This window comes from Diceros bicornis, chromosome 24, assembly GCF_020826845.1.
Source record: "Diceros bicornis minor isolate mBicDic1 chromosome 24, mDicBic1.mat.cur, whole genome shotgun sequence".
NCBI classification, from domain to species: domain Eukaryota; kingdom Metazoa; phylum Chordata; class Mammalia; order Perissodactyla; family Rhinocerotidae; genus Diceros; species Diceros bicornis.
This window is the reverse complement of record NC_080763.1, coordinates 7,319,809-7,344,567: the sequence shown is the minus strand read 5'-3', so window position 1 is coordinate 7,344,567 and position 24,759 is coordinate 7,319,809. Positions and strand designations below refer to the sequence as shown.

Genomic DNA, 24,759 nt, shown 5'->3' with positions numbered 1-24,759 from the left:
CTCTTCAAATAGAAGAAATATTCTTTCTAGTTAGAAGACCTATGCAACAAAAATACCAAAGCATTATATCTGTTCAATCCTTTGTTTAAATAAAGAAATTTTAAGAAGCCTTGTTTTTTAGCTTGAACACAAACATCACTCATATCACTCATCAACAAGATCGAAATAGAACTCTCATGTAATTTTAAAATTCTATATAATGCATACTGAAAAAGCAAGGCTTATTTCAAACATATAATATTCTAAAAATGTAATGGAAAATTATCAAGTTATTCTCCACGTTCAATAAATTTCAAAATAACTGAATGTTTTCCTAATCTCCTTTCTGTGAGGGAATGTGTATTAGCTCCAATGTGTATAGTTCCAACATTTAAAGCGCACCAGCTAAGTGATTTGGAAGATTCAATGGTATTACACTCTTCACACTAAACACAACTAAAAAACTGGCAAAGACAAGAAAACTCCTGTTTCAATCAGTTATATTGTTAATTGTTAACAAAGTTAACAATATAAATAAAATGGATCACATTTCCGCAGGCTATGCTTCTAAAAGGAAAAATCACAGGGTTTAAAAATGAAGATGGTCATTAATTATCTCTTTATAACCTGCAGAGGGCACTCAAGTCTCTTGAAAGAAAAAGTAAAAATTTTAAGCATGATCACAATAATTTTTTATTTTTCATTTTTATTATTAGTAATGTTAACCATACAATCATTTTTTTACAGACACTATCACTTAAAAAGAAGACATTTAAAAGAAACATACAGTTTGACTCTAAATGTTTAATGGGTTATTAAGATACACAAATTCTCACATGTCCTACTGGAAAAACAATTCAGCAGGTGGTTTCCATCCCAGGGCACCTGTCAATATATAAATGTTGTGCATCAGACATTAACACCACACTGTGAACAATCACACAGAAGAGCCAGGGCCTTAGAAAAATCAACCTGGACCTCAGAGTAACCTGCTTACAAAGCAGTAAACTAGTAATATGGAAAAGGCACTGCACTGCTCCAGGCTACATATGGACAATAATATCATCAATAGCCATAAAATAGTTGATGAAAAAAATTAGAAGCTAGCTGAAAAGCCTTCAGCTCAAAAGAGCTTTAACCATTTTGTAAGAGTAATCTCATGAGTTCTTTGGCAATTTTCATTTTAATGAACCTCTTCATTACAATTAACTAACATGGTGTTTGGAGGGAAGCTATTTGAATATTTGACTTTAAATATTCTTCTTCCTTTGACATGATACTGAAATATTTCATTAGGTAGCCCCCCAAGTCAGACACACTAACATTACATAAATACACACACGTACATATGTTTCATAGAGATTCTTTCTCTGATGGCATATTTCAAAATATATTGCAACATTTTATTAACTAAATATTTACCGCATAGAATAGCTATTTATAAAAAATATTAGTTTCCTGGAAACATAGCTGGGGGATCCTGCCTTCCATCTTGTATTTTTTCTGATCCTCAATTTTGCTGTGCTTAAGTAACTTGCTATCAAGAGATACTTAGCAACAGTTTTGGTTACTAAATTGAAACTAGAGAGGCTGGTTTCCCACCAACATAAGTTAGACATGCACTTCTTTGAGTCATTGTTTCAATTTAGAAATTGGATCACAAAAAGTTTGAGCCAAAAAAAATGTATAAAAAAATTATATAAATATGTAACTTGTACTGCAAACTGCTAATAGAATAATGAATAATTTTAAGCATTTAAAAAAATGCTTTATCTACAATAATAGAATTAATCATTAATAATAATTTAATATTTAAAAACAAATTTGTTTAGGAATCATTATGTTTCTTTTTTTAAAAGTATTGAAATATACTTAAAGAATAAATTCCCAAATTTGACATCTTGCAATTTAACATCGATATTGATAATAGTTTTTAAGAGAATTCTTTGAGAAACTTAGCATGAAACACATCTTAAAATTTTATTCTTAAAATATTATGCAAAATTCCATAGAATATTTCAAAGTTTAAAGTTATGGAAGACGTGGTACCCAGTTAAATGAGAAAAAAGCAGAAAAAATAGTAAACAATACTGTGGAAAATGGTTGTTTTGATAATTTAAAATAATTACTTTGAAGTATTTTTGTAATGGCATCATTTACCGTTATGAAAAAAACATTCATTCTAAAAATGAATGCAATTATTCTTATGATGGGAACATAACAAGCTCCTTTTCCTCAATAAAGGACAAAGTTAACAAATAAAGCTTTGAGATCAGAAGTCTTAAGATGAATAACTGTGTATTAGAACATGTTTTCCCCAATGGGATTTCTTCACTACATGGCATGACATTTTTTAATGGGGGGACGGTGGGGAGAAATCGTGCAGTTTAATAAAACAGAAGTTGGGGCCACTAGTTTGATTTTTAGGCTATCTCAGGGCCAATAAGTATACACTCTAGTATACAAAACAAAACTAGAAGATATACTTAGAATGTAGTCTTTTCTTTCTTCTTTCTTCAAAGCCTGTTTCCTAAAATCATTGTTCGGCAAAGCAAAAAGAAATGTTTGCTCTATTACGTAAGAAATAAACTTCATTTGGTATTCAATTGACTTTCTAACTTAGCAGACAGGACTTTACATCTTCAAATACTGAAAATAAATTGCATTCTTGGCCCTTGCTTTAAAAGGTTAGAGAGAAAAAACGCACACCCTGGTAGTGTTCTAGTGATCTCCCTAATCTCAGTTGCACTTTGTCAGAACGAGGTAACTGGTAGTTAAGTGAAATACCCTAGATCAAAGGGGGATTAATCACCAACTGAATCCTTGCTGAATAAACCTGTCATTCAAGAAAATTATTTCCACTGAACTTAGCAGAGGATTGAAGGTATTTGCATAACAGGGACCAATGTACTTCAGCCAGGTTAAAAGGTTCAGAATTCATCCCATGTTTAGCTTTTTGCCTCCTTTTCCTTTCAGCAGCCGGGTACAATGGTTTTTAATCTGATAATACAGCTAACTATCTAAATGATGTCAGAACAGGAAAGTATTGCAAAGTTTGGATGAGGGATGGATCAATTTCACTTTCAGTAACTCCTAAATCTGATTTGTTGGAATTTAAGATGTAATCCTAAAAAAGTCCCTTAAACCTGAGGACTGTTTATTAACATCCCTTTTCTGACCTTTGTCTTAGAAACAACCATTCTGCTGTGGCAGCAGTCCCTGCAGAGGCTTTGGATGATAACTTGACCTACCTACCTCTCTGGGGTGGTACGCGAGTCTATGAATGTCTATAAAGCAGTTTGAAACACTCTAACAGAAAATAGAAGAAAAATGTTAGCAGTTGTTACTATGTATAAAATTGTGCTTTGAAACATCTTAAAGCACACAATGTATAACCACAATAATTTTAACTCTTTATAAATATTGAGTTGGTGTGAAAAAATTAAATTTTATGAGACTAATGTTTAATCAAAAAAATTTTTTTAAACAAATAATCCTCTTAAGAATTCCTGACAAGGCTATTTACTTCAATCCTGACATTTGAATCAATTATTTAAAAAGTAAAAAGTATAAAACGCCCACCACTATAAAGGTATTGCCTTACACTGTAATGGTATTGCTGGCTTTAAAAAGTTTTAAAAATATTGTTTAGTAAAAAAATGAAGAAAGGAAGGGTTTTACCAAAATCATGAACCATTTTTCTGGAGTACATTTTCAGAAACCAAACACTTTTTGTACCTTTTGGGTCTACTAAAGTATAATTACCCATATGATAGACATCAGATTTCATAATCATACTTGGGCACTAAAAGGGAATTTAGCAATTTTGCATCTAGAGTAGGTCTGACACCATCCAAATCTTTAACTGGAAGTAGGTGCTCATATTCACTGCAAATGCAATGCATCTTTCAAGTTAAAAAATGCAAAGAATAGCTATCAAAGAAATGAATAAAATCCATAGTGAGATAATTTTTTAGAAAATGATTGAAGTTTTAACCCAAGAAAGGACTCTTAGAGTGTCTTATAGCTTAGAATAAGAACATGTCAATCACGATTAAGCTTCTGGAATCGGAATCCCTTTGAAATGCAGCTGTTTCTTCTTTAATTGTGGCAGCAGACTCTGAAGAAAAGAAAGGTCCAGCCTTAAAGATGAGTAAGGAATACAAAATAGCTCAGGATTAGTTGTGGAGTTCAAAGGTCGCTAATTACACTAAGGAGTTCCCAGACACAGGGAAAACATTAAACAGGTCACCTACCAAACGGGAAACAGACTTTGTCTTCAGAAATTATCCTGAAGTGACAGGTTTCTAGACAAAATCAAAAGCATCACAGTGTGCCCAGCTGATCTCAACGGGATGAAAACATGAGTTGGTTTTAGCTCTGTAGCGTTATGTTAGAATGGAATGGCAACAGATGGCAGCAGGTTCCCCATAGCCCCTATACTTTTCCAGTCGTCCCTAGATTTTCCTCAGGTTTCTAGAAATGTCAAATCAAAGATCCACTGGTTCTTCTGATTGCATATAAAGAAAGTTTCCCCTAAGGGATTATTATATGAATCTCTGCCTACTCACTAGATAAATTCCTCTTACCTATCCTTATGGTACTTTGCTAAACATTTATACAATCAAGATATCCAAATGGCTCCATTAAAATTAACATAAGTTAAATGTTAAGATTTCCTTGAGTTTAAGGGGCTGGCCCCGTGGCGTAGTGGTTAAGTGTGCACGCTCCGCTGCTGGTGGCCCGGGTTCAGATCCCGGGCGTGCACCGACGCACCACTTGTCAGGCCATGCTGTGGCGGCGACCCACATAAAGTGGAGGAAGATGGGCACAGATGTTATAGCTCAGGGCTGATCTTCCTCACACACACACACAAAAAAAGATTTCCTTGAGTTTAAGAGAGATCGAATAACTTAAGGTAAATGTTTTTTTCTTCTTTCAAAAGGAAAGTTTTTACTACTGATTATCTATGATTAAGCGAGAATAACAAGGTAAAGTCCTGGTCAGGCAGTTATTCAATTTTTTTTGTTACTCGGAAAAATTCTGAACGTAGAACATTATGCCATGATAATACCTTGCAGAAAGAGAGTTTATAATGAGTAGGACTGATCTGAATTAAAAAATCATATTTCAAATCCTAAATTTATATGCAACATCCCTTCAAACTATCATAGCTCTTTCAAAAGTTAGCAGCTTTTTCCAAGCTTTTCCTTAGGAGACTCATTAAAAAACAGAAACCAAGAGATAATTTAATTGAATATCAACCTGTAATGCATATTTCTGTAATACTTCTAATTCTGTTTTGTAAAAAGAAACTTGACATGGATTAAGTTTTGAGGATCTTGAGATTTCATCTTCTCTCTCTCTCTGTTTTTTTTTCGGTGAGGAAGAGTGGCCCTGAGCTAACATCCGCGGCCATCTTCCTCTATTTTGTATGTGGGATGCTGCCATCACAGCATGGCTTGATGAGTGGTGTAGGTCCGCACCCAGGATCCGAACCTGTGAACCCTGGGCTGCCGAAGCAGAGAGCGCCGAACTTAACCACTGTGCCACCGGGCTGGCCCCTCATCTTTTCTTGATGGTCGTTTAAAGTCTAACCTGACAATGAACTGCTTTGAAAACAGAATGAGAGATATAATTGTAAAGACAGGTAGAGAATAAAGAGTATGACTGGATGGCTCCTGAAGAAACCAAAAGAATGCTAATAAGAAAGTGTGAGTGACAAATTTAAAGAAAATATGCTACGTGAGACTGAAATAAAATTAAATGATACTCTCTAACCACAGAACGGCTTTTGAATTTTTACCTGAATTCATTCATTAATGAATTTCAATATAATACAGGAGAAAAGCAATATTACACCTAAGTTTATCTTTAAAAATTTGGCTGCAGACATTAAGTGATCACAAAACACTATGCTCATCTTCTGAAGGTATCCCACCCCTCTTAATATGCCTACTGACATCCTAAGCAAAATGTTATTGCGGCAGATTAATAAGGTCACCGGAAAAGTAACTCTAGAACAGAGATAAACACCTTAAATAGAACTATGCAGATTCTTTATTAGTCAATTCGATAGTTCTGATTAAGTACAAGTTACTATTTAAACAATTTTCCTTTGCTTTCATTGGCTGTTTTTTCAAGAGATTTACAAGAGATTTTTCAAGAGATGTTTCTAATGTGGTCTCTGGTATTCTGTAACAATATATTGTACCAGGAGCTTAGTACTTAGGTTTGGAAGAGCAAGTGGCTTTTTATCTTGTAAGCCATCCACAATGCACTGGGAGCGGCTGCTTGCAGCTCTGCCCTGAGAAGCAGCCCGAGCCAGCATCCAGGAGGAAGCAGTGGAGAAAGAGGGCTGTGACTGATTAGCCACGTCTGCCACAGGGGCAGGAAGGAACATGTGTGGCAGGATGACCCAGGACTAGTCCAAAATCAGCCTAAAGTGAATCACCTGTTTTATGCTCTAAATCACATTTGAGTAAAATCAAAGGGTAACAAAATTGGAGACATTAGTCTTCAAAATGTTGTTTCAAACTAAGTCAGACTAAAGACATTAAAAAAGAGCATTTTTATAATTAAATCATTCAATGATTTTTCATTCATAGGTTATATGCATACACATTAAAAAGGAAAGACTATGATTTAATTTAAGCTTTGTTACTATTGTATGAATCCCATTTAAACATGGGACAATTACAGTAATAATGATCCATATGTTACTGGAGCAGGAGCTTTAGAATTCCAGATGTAATAGTCAGAAGAGATTAGTTTCCGGTCTAAAAAAAAAAAAAAAAGAAAGAAAGAAATGATAAGACTATATTATCTTAACAAAAATTCAGTGAGAGAACAAAGTCATGATATTTTCAGATTGTAGAACACAATTATTTCAAGGAAGGCAGTAGTACTTTGAAATACTGATTTTAATTTGACTTTATCAAGGGATTATTATAACTTTTACCACTTTAAAAATACAGGTTTATTAAATATTTACAGAATCAATCTCTGAGCTTATTTATGCCCAATTTACACCAATATCCCTCATTTATGCCAAATCTGTTGATTTTTTCCCCTCACATTTTCCCTAAATTCTGTTTTTTATGGGCCATTACTTCAACTAAAGACATTAAAATTTCTTTTACTGGTTTCCCTTCTGTAACCTCTTCACCAGGTCCTGATTCTGATCTTGCTATTCTTTACCCATTCAAAGTTTCAGAGAGAGAAATAAACACCTGACTTTCCAGTAACGTTTTAAAAAGGTTGCTTTAGTGGTTTCTTATAGTTCTGATTAAATTTAGGCTTTTTGTTTTTAATAGCTTTGTACAAATGACAACCTCTTTGAACTAAAGTTTTCTGATATGTAAAATTCAGACAATAATGCTCATTTGGAGCTACACACATGTAAACTCTTATTATTACACACATCACTAGATAACCAATTCTGCCTTTTCTACCTTTCTTCTTCATAATGAAAAGGATAAAGGAAGGATATATTACCTTGCTGCCTTTTTTCTTTTTTTTCAGTTTGAGAACCTAGTAACATTGAAAGGCAACAGAGTAAACTAGTTAAGTGGGCAGAAGCCAGGCAGACTGCTTGGGTTTGATTCTCAGTTCTGCCATTTACCAGCTATGTGACTCTAATCTCTCTGTTCCGCCAGCATCCTCACCTGTAAGATGGACATAACAACACTTACCTAGGGTGCTGTGAGGATTAACGAGCTAACACACATAAAATACTTACAACTGTGCCTGGCACATACTAAGCAATAAATGCTAGCTATTATTATTTAAATTAACATTATTATTAGCATTACTAAACTATTTTCAGAACTAAGTTGTATATTGTGAATATAGATTTATTGTCAAGATAATGGCAAAATAAAGGTTTTACATAGTTGTACAAAGTGGTAGTCATGTTCTGAAACAGAGGAAGGAAATAAAAGACTGGTCATAATTATCCATTTAAAATGACCTCTTTCATTCAATATATTTTATATTAAGAAGCAGGTATACTACTGAAACATCCCATCCTGTATTATGCTCTCTGAGAATTACTACAATATGTTTAGTTAACATTAATAAGATACTTAAAATACTTTAGACATTATCTAAAGAGACAACATATTTCCTACAATCTAAAATAATGGTCTGTTTGCATTTGGACAAAACCACTGGTTTGTCCAAAATGACATAAGACTCTCCTATATATATGCACTTCTTTAAAAAGCAACCAGAAAAACGATGTCAGAGAAAACACAGGGAAAGCCCAGGGAGGTAAAGAATATGGCTTATTCTGGTTACATTAAATAGAATTTATTATTGCCATTCACAAGTAATTGCTTAGAATTCTGTAGTTCTGAGTTCTGTAATTCTTTTGAAACTTTCAAGTACAAAATCTAGTCCTATCCTACCTATTTTAGTTTAATCCTTAGTTTAAGAAATATTTATCTAAATATAATAGCTTTATTCTCCTTAATATATGAGGCAAAAGGTTTCTGCTTACGTTTAACTAACTCTACACCTCATTCTAGCTACTTTTCTGTTCTATCCACATATACATATTTGATCTGAATTAAATAATTTGAGTTCATTTATTAATTGCTTTTTATCTCTCTATATTTTCATATACACTATATATATATTTTTACAACCAAAAAACTCGCTGAAGGTAGGAAATCTTTCTATTGCCCTCCTATTCATAAAATAGAGGGGGGGGTTAATAACACTCATTGACTACAACATTTGCTAAAAATATTTAAAATTTTAAATAATAATTATATCTAACATTTATTGAATCCATGCTATATGCTAAGCATCATGCTAAGTGCTTGGTCCATATAATTTTTTTTAAACCTCATAACAATCTTGAGGTAAATAATACTATTATTTCCAGTTTATAGCTGAGGAAATTAAAACTTTGAGAAGTTCACTAACTTGCCCAGTTACATAGCTAATAAATTATAAACTGTCTGAGCCAGACTCAAACTCTTGTCTGTCTAACACCAAAGTCTCCGTGAACAACCTCTGAAAAAAAGAGTATATTATAACTAGAGCAAGACAAACCCAACTTTATACTAAAGCCCACCTCTATGCCAATCCTTGCTTGTCCAGACCATTTCATAAAGAAGGCAAAGGGCAATGTAAAGTACACAAACTGTTACACAGGACAAGATCAGGCCAGACTTTTTATAAATTGGGATTATTCTCTGACCTCTTTCTGTTACATTTTACCTTATGTAATAATTACATAACACCATTTTAATTCCCTCATGTTAGTTTGAATCTGTACAACTTACTTGTACTTATTTTTGGTTTTCCTGATGCAAAAACTTGAACTGAATGCTGATCCGCGTAACACCCAGTGAGCGTGTAATCTAAGATCTTAAAATGAAGCTAGAAAAGAAGAGAAATGTACCAAATTGAGGTGATCAGTTGGTAAAAATGATAGTCACATTTTTTTCCCTTGACACAGTTTGAGGAATTTTATTCCACATAGTTCACAAAATAAAAATCAGAAATATTAAACTTGAATATTGTGTGCATGTGTGTGTGTGCATATGTACACATATACACACACTTTTTCCCCTTTGCATTAGGGCCATTGCTTTGTAAGGTTGCCATTATGAAGTGCTTAACACATATCAGGCACTTCACTAATATGAACTCTAATCCATACTGCAAAGTCTCTCTGTTTACAAACAAGGGAACTGAGGTTCAGAGATGGAAGCAATTAGCATCCCAGCATGCAAGTAGCAGAGGTGGCATTTGAACTCAGACTCGACTGATTACAAGAGCTGGTGCTCCTTCCCCTATGGTGTCTGGTGTTCTATATATTCTCTTCTATCTCTTAAGGCTATGTGGTTGTGATATATTTCAGATCATAATTCTTTCTTTAACAGAAACATACACTTTCTAGCAAAACACAAGAATGCAATTACTAAAACAGAAACACCGGTTTCTGGTGTTTGGAATGAATGAGATGCTCTACTTAATTTTTCAGAAAACTAAAATTTAACTTTTATAGAACTAACCTTAAAAATCACCTGTTCTCTCATCTAAAAAACCTTTCTCAAATGTAATCCATAGTTCCCGGATTTAATTGATAATGTGGCGTCATCAGTATAAATGCCAATTATTACATTGTGCTATAATAGAGAGGGCCATTAGCACCTTGTCTGAAGGCATAGCGCAGGAGTATCTCTGAGCCCCAACGATATTCACATGAACAATGAAAGGTCTATGTCTTACAGAGCTCTAGTCTCCTTTTGCTGTGTTTCTCTTCATCTTAGCTGCTAAAGGCTCCCGGTTTTGCAATATCCTGATATCTTTTCTATACTTTTTTTCTTCTATCTCCCTTCCCTGCAAATTTCCCCTATTTCCTAACTTTCTCCTTTTGATTGCCAAACTAACTGATCACATGTATAGAATGTAATTTTTATGTCTTCTCAGCAATATTTTTCCTATTGCAATTCAAATTGTCTTTAATAGTATAGGGCTTTTGCTTGCTTGTTTGGGATAATTCTGGATGCAGGAAGTTATTACAAGGTTATTTCCATATAACTAGATATTGTAAGATTAAACCTATCCAGTTAACACAAATATTTATTACATGCTTTCAACGAGACTATAACTGGTTAGGTGATGGAAACAAAGCTTGTGGACACAGTTGAAGCCAAGACAGAAGAAATGAGTATCACTAGTATACTTCTGACTTCACCACCATTTCCCCTAATTGTTTTTTTTTTAATTTTAGTAATGTATTTTATATAACCCAATATATCCAAAATATTAGCATTTATTATTATTATTTTTTTATTGAAGAATAGTTGACATACAATATTGTACTAGTTTTAGGTGTACAACATAGTGATTTGACATTTATATACATTACAAAATGATCACCCTGATAAGACTAATAACCATCTGCCATCATACAAAGTTATTACAATATTGTTGACTATATTCCCTATGCTGTACATTACATCCCCATGACTTATTTATTTTATGACTGCAAGTCTGTACCTCTTAATCCCTGTACCTCTTAATCCCCTTCATCTATTTCACCCTTCCCTCTACCCCACCTCCTCCGGCAACCACCAATTTGTTCTCTGTATCTATCAGTTGGTTTCTGTTTTGTTTTGTTTGTTGTGTTTTTTTTTAGATTCCACATATAAGTGAAATCATATGGTATTCTTCGTTCTCTGACTTATTTCACTTAGGATAATACCCTCTAGATCTATCCATGTTGTCACAAACGGCAAGACTTCATTCTTTTTTACAGCTGAGTAATATCCCATTATATATATATACCACATCTTCTTTACCTGTCATCTACTGATGGACACTTAGCTTGCTTCCACACCTTGGTTATTGTAAATAATGCTGCAATGAACACAGGAGTGCATATATCTTTTCAAATTAGTGTTTTCATTTTTTTTGGATAAATATCCAGAAGTGGAATTGCTATGTATAGATTTCAATATCTCTTCTTTAATATCATTCTATTTAGCTTTTCCCACTAACTTTTTGATCACCTCTAATTTCCCTCATTGGTTCTTCTGAATCTTCTTCCTATTTTCTTTCCTGATCTTATTCATTTCCACTGCCTCAACTATTTCTTCTCCATGGATAACTCCTAAATCTTTATATACAGTTGAGCTCTCTCTCTTGAGAATCAGGTTTCAGGTTTTCAGCTACCAACCAGACACTTATACTGGGATATGTTGCTATCACCAGCAACATACATGAAGCCTACTTCCTCCCAACTTTCTCCATATCCGTACTTTCTTCTAGGTATATTCATCCATTAATGAAATATTTGTGGGCTAGGTACTAAACTAGATGTTAGTGATAAAACAATGAATGAATGAGATTCCCATGGTCTCTGTCCTCTTGTAGCTTTAAGTCTGGTTTTAAGAGACATTTTTTTAAATAAAACCATCTTTGACTTTTTTTTTTTTTTTTTTAGGAGGTGATGAGTTTTGGTTATTTCTTTCTTTTTTTTAAAATTAATTTTAAAAAATTTTTTGTTTATTGCAGTAACATTGGTTTATAACATTGTATAAATTTCAAGTGTACATCATTATACTTCTATTTCTGCATAGATTACATCATGTTCACCACCCAAATACTAATTACAACCCATCACCACACACATGTGCCGAATTATCCCTTTCACCCTCCTCCCTTCCCCCTTCCCCCATCTTTGACTTAAAACTATTTCTTGTCTCTATATTTAACTGGTGACCAAGGCCTTACCTTTATCACAGCTCTTACAGCAGTCTCTTCCTTTTTCTCTCTTCTTTTCTCTTTCTGTGACACTACACTAGCTCAGCATCATTAACTTTTTACCTTTCATGTGGAATACTAATATAGCTAAAAAGTAGTTTCTTTCTTTGTCTCTAGTTTTTTTTTTCACTCACCTTTCTCACATCCATTAGAGATTGAGCTTCATAAAGTATCGCTTTCTGGAAGACCACTCTCATACTCAAAAAAAGCATAACATTTTCTAACAAAGGAATAAAAATCAGATTCAAACTCTCTATGATCCAGACCTAAATCACTTATTCAGCTTTATGTATGTTTCTAGCATTGGTTCCTAACCATGCCTTGTTATCTTTCATTCCTGTGATTAAGTCATTTTTTTACCTATACAAATGTTAGTCACTCTTCAAGGCTTCATATTCATGCTTATATGGGCCTCAGAGTTTTGTTTAAACTCCATCTCTACTGCAAAGCTTTCCTTGACCATTGTGGTCAAGGAAAGACTACATCTTATATTTTTTGTATACAAATCTCAAATGTGATAACTAAAAACTAGAAGTAGGTTAAGTTGAAGTGTTTAAGTTATACTTAACTGTTCCACCTTAAAATTTTTTAAGTATTAAGTGAAATAGAAAGTGACTAATACTAAACAAAAACAGTCTCACAAAAATCTAAATAAGAACTTACCATGAACAAAAAGAACAGAAGCCCTTCCCCAAAAGACTAGAAAACATTAAAAATCAATTACATATGTGTAATTTAGAAACAAAGGAAAGGTTTCTAATGTGGTGAGCCACAAAAATATATTTACCTTTAAATATGCTGTACCTCCAATGCAAATCTGGTCAAATGGCTGCTTCTTGTGGCTCTTGGCTCCAAAAGTTACAGTTCCAGCAAGACTAATTTCCATTGATTTTGGGAACTTCTGTCCTAAAAACACAAACATGCCAATCAACTATTCTAAATTAAGTAGATTCTACAGCAAATAAATGAAAAAGATTCAATTAACAAAACCTAGCTCACCAATAATCCAGATCAATAAGCTTTTCTCTCGAAATACTTCAAGCTGGCCAAAACTAACTTTGTACTCCACATGTGTGACTGGACCTCTTTAAAAAAGAAAAGGACACGAAAGAAAAAATGATCACAGATTTAACAGTTTTAAGAGATCTAAGTCAAATCTTGCTACTGCTACTTAATACAAGACAGCATAAAAGCAGATCTGTATTCAAGTTTGAAGAATAGAGTAGAACAAATAATGAATATTACATCTCAAGAAACACCAGGAACACAATAAACATTTTTGGTGATGACATACATTTCATTATTAATTCTAAAGACAACTATAAAATCATATAGAATGTATTAATACAGCCACATGGACTGATATAACATTAAAACTGATTTTACTATATATTTAGGTTTTGAAAAGAAGTATGCTGTAGAACAAATTTAAAAGTAGAACTGATGAGGAAGTAATCTTATGACATTATTGGCTTAATTCACCAGGTAGTTGACAGTTGGGCTTGACTTGTATGTAGAGGACAGAGAAATTACCAGAAATAAAGCCAGGAGTGAAATAATCCCTGAGGAAGCTACATTGGCTTAAGTTTATATTTACTAGCAAGTTTAACCAGAAAAACAAAGACACATTTAAAGGTGAAGAGATTATTTTTATGACTATGTTTTAGTTCAGAATCAGTATTCATTTGAATACCATAAAATTTTTAGATCTTAAAAATAAGGTAAAAAACAAAGACAATTTATTGTAGCGCAGTGGGAAGGTACTAAGGAAGGCAGAAATCATGGCATCATGTTATTTTATTCCTACCTATTGTAAAAAGGTATATGAGCTTCACAGAATTCAAAATTATTTTTCACACTCTCATGAAGTTTTAAATTAACTGTTATTTTTAGTTGTACTTCTTCCTCTTTCACTTGATAAAAACCCAAAATTGGTGGGACAGGGACCTGGAAACAAACACAAACAAATTTTTATATAATTCTCAGGTTAATGGGTCTAAAATATCAATGGTGACTGAGAAAATAGCCTTGCAGTAATATAGTCACTATATACAGATGTCTTTAATGACTACTGGGTTACTCCAAGTTGTTCTGATAATAGATCATGGAGCTACATTTGTTCTAAGGGCAGGGATTCTCCCATCTTTGTTTCCAGAGATGAGAAAGGTGCCTTACAAAGGTGTGCAATCCATTCTTTTTCCTACTCTTGCTCGCCCAGGTTCCCTTCCTCCAGGTTCCCCATGACTGCAACATAGGACATGCACTAGACATAACACATCCATCACTGATGCCCTGCCCACAGTTCCTGCTGGCCCATTTGTATCTCGTGACTCCCCCACCCTCTGACTCAGCAGTAGTTTACTCAATTAGTTATCAATAACTGACTGAAGTGGAAACAATAGGTAGGCTGGTGTGAGCCAGTCACTCTTTCTGGTACATTTGAAGTAAGAAATAGAGAGACTCTACTTATACAGTACAGGTCCTAGAGGTGTAGGTCATGCGCAAGCAGAGAAAACCAGTTGGAAGAGGAGACTGAGAAGCAGAGAAGAAACAGACAGTGTAGACCTTGAGTACAGAGTGATTTTAATTTTAATTTTTTGGTTCTGGTCCCCGTACGGCCTGGGTCTACTTCTTATCCTTGAATGACAATCAGATTGCCTCTTGCATTCTCAAAAGAAATACTCTTTAGTTAAGCTAGCTTAAGTAGGTTTTTCTAAACTACTGATTCACAATTAGGACAAGAGATAAATGGTACAGTTGAAAAGAGGTTGGGTTTTTGAGTCTGGAAAATTTGGGTCCAAATCTAGGCCCTACTACTTATTGTTATATGACCTTGTACAAGTTATTTAACTTCTCTAAGACTCTCCTCATCTATAAAATGGGGCTAATAATATCTACCTGAAGTGTTCTGATAGTACTGGAGAAAATACATGTAAAGTGCTTAGGACAATGTCTGATAGACAGCAGTTATTCAATAAGCAATAAATAGCTATTAATAATATTACGTATTTGTAACCACAGTTGCTGGGATTAGAGGTATTTTATGTCCATGGTTCAAATCATGACTAAATCATACCAGGATCTACTCCTAATTAGCGAACATTAAAAAACAATAAATCCCATGTCTTTGAAAACCATTCAATGCTGATACAGACACCAGAGATAAGAAGCATCCTATTCAAAGAACTGAATCTTCATCTTTATTCATCAATTGTCTGGTAAATAACTCATGAAAAGTTTTCATTTGGACCAAAAGTATGAATGATTTGCTTACAATAGAATTCATAAATATGAAGATTAGCAAAGTGTCAACTTTTCCAAGGTTGTTTACCTGGGAAGTGTAGTAGCATAAGTTGAATGACTCTAAAGGTGGAGTGAATGGAAATTTATAAGGTCCACTAAATGCAGAATCATCCACTGCATCTATGCTACTAGAAGTCAGAATGGCAGAGTCAAGAGAAGTCACACAAGGATGAACTAGAATATCCTGAAGTGGAGATCCATTGGTGGGGAGACTCAAGCTGATGGTAACATTTGGCATGATTCCTTCTAAATCACACTGCAATACAAACAGAAACAGATATTAGATATTCCAAGATCTTAGAAGCGTATTCTTCTGGGTGAGGCTTTTCTGAATTTATCTGAGTCAATTTCCACAATGTCATTCACTTTTCTCTCAAAGTATTGCTCTCCTCGCTTTCTGTGTTCTGGTTAATGGTTCTATCATGCTCTCAGACACCCAAGCCAGAGACCAGGAGAGCCTTCCTAGAGCCCTCTGCTTACATCTAATACCCTTAAAAAGCTATTTTAAATCCACTAATTTCTCTCCATTCCTTTTGCAAACACATTGGTACAGGGCCTTACAATTACTGTTATAGCCCTCTACATGTATCTCGATTTGCTTTCCTCTAATCACTCTACCCTCCATCAATGTCAGAGCTATCTAATGAAACATAATTCTAATTATATTGTATCCATGCTCAACACCTTTCAATAGTTCCCCCTCGGTGTTGAATTACTTTTAAAAGCCTTTCATTGTTTGGCTTCCATCTACCTCTTTAATCGTTTTCTACCCTGCAACTTAGGTTGCAGACATATTGGATTCTTGAATTTCCCTGAATAAATCATAATGTCTTATACTGCCATGCTTTTGTATGTGTTAGTTTCTTCAGCTACAATCTTCTTTTCTCCTTGTAAACTCAGCTCATTTGATGCTTTGTGTAAAGCTTTACGTTCTGCATTGTCACCTCCACAGCCTACCTCTGCCATGTAGAGAAGCCCAGGATGTCCTTTCCCTATGTGGTCTGGGTTAGTTTCCCAATAAGAGGTACTCATCAGAGACATACAAGGTAGAAGGGAAAGGGAAGCAAGTATTCTTGGAAGGTCATGGAAGCTAGATATGACAGCTTCACAGACCTCTCTCTGAGCTCCTGCTTTACGGCTGTGGTGGCCAGATGCAGCACTTTCACAGACCTTTCCAGGCACTCCTGCTTTGAGGTTGTAACACAGATAGACGTAGAGGCTTCTCAGACTTCTCTGTGAACTCTGGCTTCTCTACCTACCTCTGTAAGTCATTAGTGACAATTTCTGGAAGGCCGCAGCCAGAGGATCAGAGACTTTTATTCTCTCAGCTCCTCCTACACTTGAGTAAGCCCTAATTCCTATATTAAACACCTTTACTCCCATAAATCTTGTAGTGGCTTCTGTGTGTGTGTGTGTGTGTGTGTGTGTGTGTCTGTGTGTGTGGTCAGGTTCTTCCTTTGTACCTCAACTCTAACTTGACATTTACCTCTATTAAAGCACCCAATTAAAACTAGTCAATTGAGCCATAAAATGCTTATTGGTATGTTTTGTTTGGCTAGACCTGCACAGTATTTTAAGTCAGTGGAACTCAGCAGGTATAATGCTTAGCTCCAAATGCAAGCAGTTAGTCTGACTATCATATATACAGTCTGGATCATGTAATAACTGTCCACCTCCATAGGTATTTCTCTGTGCCCCTGTTTGTTTCCCTCTTCAAGCTTTAAGTTCTTTGAAAGCAAGAATTGTTATATTTTTCTTTTTACTTCTAGTGCCCAGCACATTGCTATGTTTAAGAGACACTCAAAAAAATGGTTGCTGAATGGATATCTTTTTCTAATTATGGACCCTACCTTTGTTTTCCATTCTAATATGAAATGTTTCACTTTTTAATGTTTTATCTACTGCATGACATATTGTGTGAATTCAAGAATATATCCATTATACAATGTAAGCACTTAGAGAGCACGCAGGCATTATGTACAGTACCATGTATAATTAGTGCCTTATAAAGGTGCTTTGGTGAGTTACAATAAAGTCAATCACATTTGAAAATAAAAATGCCAAACACCCTGACTACAAAACTTAAAAATATTTTAGTGTTTCAACTTTTAAACCATCTGCTAATTCACTCCCACTATATGTGAACTAGTAAGAAAAAAAAGTTTTGGTTTTTTTTTTGTGAGGAAGATTGGCCATGAGCTAACATCCATTGCCAATCTTCTTCTTTTTTCTTTTTTTGGTGAGGAAGATTGGCCCAGGGCTAACATCTGTGCCCATCTTCCTCTGCTTTATATGTGGGATGCCGCCACAGCGTGGCTTGATGAGCGGTGCGTAGGTCCGCGCTGGGGATCTGAACCTGTGAACCCCGGGCCGACGAAGCGGAGCGTGCTAACTTAACCACTACGCCGCCGGGCTGGCCCCTTAAGTCACTTTTAAGGTTAAAAGGGAAAAGAAAGACCCAATTTGTCTGCCAGGACTGTTCTAATTCTCTGCTCTTAAAATCTACTTTTATCGATAGGATTTGTACACAGTCAATCAACATTAAGTTTGATACATAAAAAGTTTATATTCATAAGTGCACAGAGTAAAGGAAGATAGAAAAATAAAGACATCTGAGACTATTATTAACATGCACTTGTAGAAATTGTACTTGGAGGGTTTTTATTTTTGATCATTATTCAACATGGCTCTGATCACTGCTAACTGTATTGTTATTTCTATTGTCTTTTCCTATTTTCTAACCTTATTTCTCTCTCTCTCTCATCATTTGATCTACAAAAAGCCAGTCACCAAGTTGTGAGGCCATTCTTAAGCAGCTTGTTGAGAAGTCCACAAGGAAAGGAACCGAGGCCTCCCACCAATAACCAGCACCAACTTGCCAGCCACGTGAGTAAGCCACCTTGCAAGTGGATCTTCCAGCCCCAATCAAACTTTTAGGTGACTAAGGCTCCAGCTGAAATCCTGACTGTGATCTCATGAGAGACTTCACACTAGAAGTTCCCAGCTAAGCTGCTCCTCAAGTCCTGACCCACAGAAACTAGGAGAATAATAAATGTTTACTGCTGGAGTAATAAGGCAATTCATTATGCAGCAATATATAACCAATACAATTAGTAAGGAATGCACAAAGGTAATATTAAAAAATTTCACATGAATCTAACATCTAATGACTGCTGTTTATAATAAAAATCAAGAATGTCATAAAACAATGTAAAATAAAGTTAGCAAATTTTACTTTTCTCCATAGATGTTAACTGGAACAATAAAACAAGTACCAGAGAAAATCTCACCTTGCAAGTGACAGCACCATCGACTTGCCATGTATCTGCTACATCCTGTTTATCATATTGCATGGATTTTACCTTTTCAGTGATAGAAATAGAAACTTGTGGTTTTCCTTTGTATGTTCCAGCTTTCCAGGCTGGCTGTTTTTGTGGATGTTTTTGCACAGAAATAAAATTAATACTATCCAATGAATTCTGTAAGTTGGCATCTAACAAAGTTCCAAATGGACAAGCCTGTAGAAGCAAGTCAGGCAACTGGCTCAATTTTGTATTTAGCTCAGTGTCATTTTTTTGACCCGAATACAAAAAATCCTGTATTCCAAAAAGAAGTTCAAAGCCTTGTGAAATTCCACTAATGCTAATTAATGGTGGACGAGGGGATAAAGTTTGTTCAACTAGTGGAACACAAGCATATATCATGTCATTCTTCTGAAAAGCAACAACTGGCCAGAGTTCTCCACCTCCTCCTGGGAGTCCATAGATAGACGTTTTATTGATGCATGAACAGCTATCACGACTTTCCATGAAGTCCTTATCATCATCCAATAATCTAAGTTCGAAGAGTAGTGCTTTAAGAAAGGGATCATCTTCAGGAATAGGCACATAACTTGCTCCATTGAAGACCTTGGCTCGTTTTTCAACAGTTGGATACCGTCTGCATTATGGAAACAAAAACAGCGTAAACAATTCTTCCAAGTAAAATAAAAATGGAAGAATCCAAAAACAAAACAAACCCAAAACACAAGGCAAACAGTAATATCCACAAAACACACAATAACAAATATATACACATATCCACAAAAACCACAACCAAAAAAATACTACATTACATGTTAAATTCCTACTAAAGTAACTAACTGCTGCATACTTTGTATATTATCTCAAATAATAAAGTGTTATTATCTACTACTGAAAAAAATTCATTTTAGTTACTTTTTTAAATAGGTAGAGCACACAGTTCGAATTCAAAATCCTAGGCTCTTTGCCACTCAGATTCCTGCTTGGTTGGCAAGAAGTGTACACCTGAATACATTTTAGGCATCTTTCAGGACTTTATTTTCCTGATTCCATCTTAGTAGAGTAGGATCAAAAGAAGTGGCTCAATTTACCCTCCACAATTTTGGATTCACTAGTTGAGATGATACAGTTGTAAAAGGAATGTTTTATTCTACTCAACCTATAGTGAATAACAGGTACCCAGATCTTCTTGCCAACCCTTACAAAAATATGTACAATCATTTTAGTAATAATAGTTTATCTCTATGGCTCTGGAAAATATGATGAGGTAATAAAAAGAATAAAAGGTGAATAACTTTTTATGGTTTGCACGCTCTAGGCTGAATGGGAAGTTACTATTCACCTTTTTTTGGGGGAAACAGAATAGAAGATGCTTTTGCTTGTTTACAGAAATGTTAGATTACATTTTCTTAGTTCAAAAAAGTACTTTCCCTATTCCTTATCCCTCCACTCCAAAGTCCAGATCAAAGTCATCTATTGGCTATTAACTTCTGTGTAAATCACCTAACTTCCCTAAGTCTATTTTATTATTTGTAAAATAAAGAGGTGGCTGAAGACCATATCAGCAATTCTTATCAAGGATCAAGAACACACCTGGCCAAAATAATTTTTTTCACTAATATTACTAATACAATATTGATGTTTACTAATAATTTTTAAAAGAAAAATAAGAATATATTCAAAGTTACCTATGTATTAGTGAACCTCACTCATTTACATTCTGATGCATTTTCTTGATTGAGAAAGGGAAAGAATTACCTAGCACTTCAGTAATGGCCAGTAATTACCTAGTAATGGCCATTTCTTTGAATCTCTGGATAAGGATAGTTGAGAATTTTGGAGTAACCTCTAGTCTAGTATCTTTATTAATTATTTATTTATTTTTTCCCCCAAAGCCCCAGTAGATAGTTGTATGTCATAGCTGCACATCCTTCTAGTTGCTGTATGTGGGACACGGCCTCAGCATGGCCGGAGAAGCGGTGCGTGGGTGTGCGCCAGGGATCGAACCCCGGGCCGCCAGTAGCGGAGTGTGCACACTTAACCGCTAAGCCACGGGGCTGGCCCTCTAGTCTAGTGTCTTATTCTCGGGCCTCTAGTCTAGTGTCTTATTCTCTAGTTATCTACAGGATAATTAAAGTTCTTCTTAAGTGTCAGAATCTCATGATTGAATGTAAAGATAAGAAGTTAATCTGTGACCTTATACAATGCCTCAATATGTGCTCAATAAATATTTTTGTTGGATGACTCATCCTGTCATTTCAAATTTATTCTAGGCCTTTTCCAAAATAGGACTCAAACCTTAAATGGTCTGACAACTATGGGATACAATACCAACCTAAGCCAGACTTAAGCTGATGCTATTACTATCTATCCAACAGCAAATCTCTAAACCAGAATCTAAAACAAGTTTTGTTGTGGTGAATAAGTAGTTAGATACAGGAAAGATCATTTGCCTTTTTAAAATCTTAAATGATGGCCATTATCCTTTGGCATATATGTGGATAATATGATAGAGTGTATCTGTTTAGCCCTAACACCAGCCCCAAGAGGTCAGAAAACTGAAAATAATAAAACTTAACTAATTCATTTAATGATACAGAATTAATGTGACAAATGAATTATTTGAACCCAATTTTCTTGCTGTTTCCATAGAGATATTGAAAAGCCCACCCAAACATGTCTGAATTTTTCTTCTGAAATACATTCTGAGCACAGTGGGAAAAAATTCTGAAAACAAGCATGACTTCTTCAAGGGACTCATTTTTGTAAGCAGTAAAAAATCATACCCCTATGAGATAGTAAAATAAGTTACAAAGCCACAGATATAAATACAGTATGGTATTGTACAAGAACAGATAAATAAAGTAATAGAAGTGAGACATACCAATGTTTATATGGAAGACATAATAAACTAACAATAGCCCCACAAATCAATGAAGACAATATATACTGTTTGGAAGGTGATGTTAGGAAAACTGGCCCACGGTACAGAAAAAAACAAAATAGGATTCCTATATTAACACCACATCCAAAGATGGACTACAGATGGATTAAAGACCTAAATATAACAGATAAAACAATAAAGTTAAAAAAAGATAATGTAGGAAGCTATCTTTGGGAAATAACGGTAGGGAAAGACTTCAACAAATCCTCCAAAGTGCTAAGTACTTTGATTGCAATAAAAATCAGTGATTTCTGTTTAACCAAGGGCAACAGAAAGTTGACAATGATAAATTAGGAGAAAATATTTGTAATAGCTAAAAATGACATAGGACTAACATCAAGAATACACAATGAACTCCTGCAAATTAAAAGGAATAAACCACCAACTCTCAAAGAAAAAATGGAAATGAACAGGCAATTCACAGAAGGGGCAGCCCAAAGGGCTAACAATCATTGCTACGTAGAGAAAGGCAAATGAAAATAAGATCCCTTTACACCAATACTGGTAAAAATTGGAAATAAGTGTTAGGAAGAATGGAGATATAGGAACCCCGGCTCACTGCTGGTAAGAGTGTAGACTGGTAAAAGTATTCTGAGGAGCTCATTATTTGCCAATATTTAGTCAAAATGAGCAAAGATATGCCCCATGGACTTTTTGAAGACATCTGCAGCACTGTTCTGATGGTCGAGTTGAAGGCAACCTGGGATATCAGCACTAGGGGAAGAGGATAGGTAAAATTTGGAGGAGATAAACAAAGGAGTTACTACAGAGCAAGTAGAGGCAATGGCCTAGATCTGCACTATTCAATATAGCAGCCACTAGCCATATGCGGCTATCTAAACTTAAATTAAAATTATACACAATTGAGTTACAATAGCCACATTTCAAAAGCTCAATAGCTACATGTGGCTAGTGGCTACAATACTGGATAGAATAGATTTAGAACATTTCCCATGTCCCTGATTGCATGGATGCTTCTTAAAAACAGTGCTGAGAAATCTAACAAATGTAAGAAAGGGGAATGAAGTCTATAGCACACTTAATGACGTAATTTGAAAAATGCACACACCAACAGAAATAAAACGATAGTAATAATCATATGTTTGGGGGGAAGACAATGGCAGAAATAAAAAAATATATATATAAGGAAATATATAAGTAAAATGAGGAGTACCTTGGATGGACTAATGAGGCTGAAGAACCACACTAAAGAATATTATTAATCTCCTTACTTGAGGTACAACAACAACAACAGAAGCAAGCCAGGTATCCTGTGGGTAAATGGTCAACTCCAACTCTGATGCCCTCAGTAACAAAAATTGTTAGGTTGCAAAGAGGAAATTTTTCATATCCAACTACTTTTTATTTAAAATTACACTCATGTTTATCTGCCTCAATCTCAATTCAGAGCTATATTTCTTCACTATAGAGCTCTCCTCAGAGAAGAATGAATTTGTTGTCAAAAATGAACTGTCAATAGCCACTGAAAATAAAAGGTGAAACAGATTACTCAGTTACCATCCAAATTTTATAATCAGTTATTGTACTGTTCTCTTCACAGAGCTATTTCGATAAAATGTGGCAAATTCTACAAGTGGAACCAGATCAGCTTATGCAATCTAAGAAAAAGTGAAAACACTTTAATTTTTTGTACCTTTTCAATTTTCTTCAACAATTAGGAACTTTAAACTATTTGCAAATTGCTAGGAATGAAACATAAGATGAAAATAGTCTGATAGTGCTCAGCAAGGATTTTCCAGAAAAATGAGTTAAAATGTCCTTCAATGATTTTTATTAACGACAGCAGAGAAATCTGAAACGTGTTTAGTTCCTCCCTTTCCTTTCGTCATCTCCAGGGCAATCTTTTTTTGTGTGTGTGAGGAAGATCAGCCCTGAGCTAACATCCCTGCTAATCCTCCTCTTTTTGCTGAGGAAGACCGGCTCTGAGCTAACATCTATTGCCAATCTTCCTCCTCCCCCCCCCCCAAAGCCCCAGTTGTATGTCCTAGTTGCACATCCTTCCAGTTGTCCAGGGCAATCTTAGGCGAAGTTAATTTTAAGATAGAGTCACATTAATATCAGAAAACACATAATACGTAATATGTACCAGGCATCAACTCATTTAATTCTCACAACACTACGAGGTAGTATTATTAAAATCTCCATTTCACAGATGAAACAGAGGTTAAGCAACTTGCCCAAGATGACGGACCAGGGATACACCGCATCACAAAACTATGCTACACCATCCATCTCTCCGATCCATCATCCCCGAGGATTCAGACTTGCATTTACCTGGAGAATCTGACGGTGCCACACAGTGGAGTTCCCGGCTCGTGGCTGATGAGCCACACCGCCCGCTGGGCCATGCTAAGCCTCTAACGCATCAGCTCACTCTAAGGTCGCACCGAGGGAGAACACAGACTGGCTTTCTCAGATGGACTCTTCCGGAAGTCCCGAGGCTCGCTCACCCCGAGCCACCTTCCGCCTCACCGCAAACAGGTCGGGCTCAGAAGAGAAGCTAGCTCCTGCAGGGGAAGCGACTAAAACCTCCGAGTCTCTCCTGGCCAACACCTGCCACAAAGATTTCTGCGAATCCCCACCTAGACGCCCGAGAAACTTACTTATCCCCAGCAACCCCAGTACTTTCTTCCTCTAAAGTCTACTTCCGGGATGGTGGCCCGCAAGGATCACGGTTCCTCACTCGCCCGAGCGACGAGCCTCTCTGCGGTTCGCCCGCTGCTGGCTTCCCTCGCCGGCCCCTCCCCACAGCCAACCGTGCACGCGCAGGTCCACTTCCGGCGTGCGAGGCGGTGACAATGGGAGCGGCGCGGGCGGCGCCGGGAGGCAGCTGACAGGCGTCTGCGGCTTCCCTTCATGGCCGCTCTCCCGCCCCGCCTGGGCTCTGTGGGGAGCGGCGGAGCCCGCGGCGGCCCGGAGCCC

At 35.7% G+C, this 24,759-nt stretch overlaps 1 protein-coding gene across 5 annotated transcripts; it reads right to left on the bottom strand.

The window, feature by feature from the left end:
- Positions 1 to 768: 768 nt before the first annotated feature.
- On the bottom strand, positions 769 to 24,757 carry AP5M1 (adaptor related protein complex 5 subunit mu 1). 5 transcript variants are annotated; one of them, XM_058567002.1, is made up of 10 exons: positions 24,112 to 24,757; positions 18,861 to 19,509; positions 15,599 to 15,826; positions 14,075 to 14,214; positions 13,267 to 13,352; positions 13,055 to 13,173; positions 9,276 to 9,372; positions 6,680 to 6,758; positions 3,235 to 3,286; positions 769 to 864 (listed from the first exon to the last, which is right to left on the bottom strand). In XM_058567002.1, the coding sequence occupies exons 1-10, from the start codon at positions 24,183 to 24,185 to the stop codon at positions 784 to 786; spliced, it is 1,605 nt and encodes a 534-aa protein (XP_058422985.1). In that variant the 5' UTR covers positions 24,186 to 24,757; the 3' UTR covers positions 769 to 783. The 5 variants fall into 5 exon arrangements, 3 of the variants coding, with proteins under 3 accessions (XP_058422985.1, XP_058422986.1, XP_058422987.1); XR_009223684.1 differs by lacking the exons at positions 769 to 864; positions 3,235 to 3,286 and adding an exon at positions 7,477 to 7,646 and having other exon boundaries at positions 6,694 to 6,758; XM_058567003.1 differs by lacking the exons at positions 769 to 864; positions 3,235 to 3,286 and having other exon boundaries at positions 6,310 to 6,758.
- Between the last annotated feature and the right edge of the window lie 2 nt (positions 24,758 to 24,759).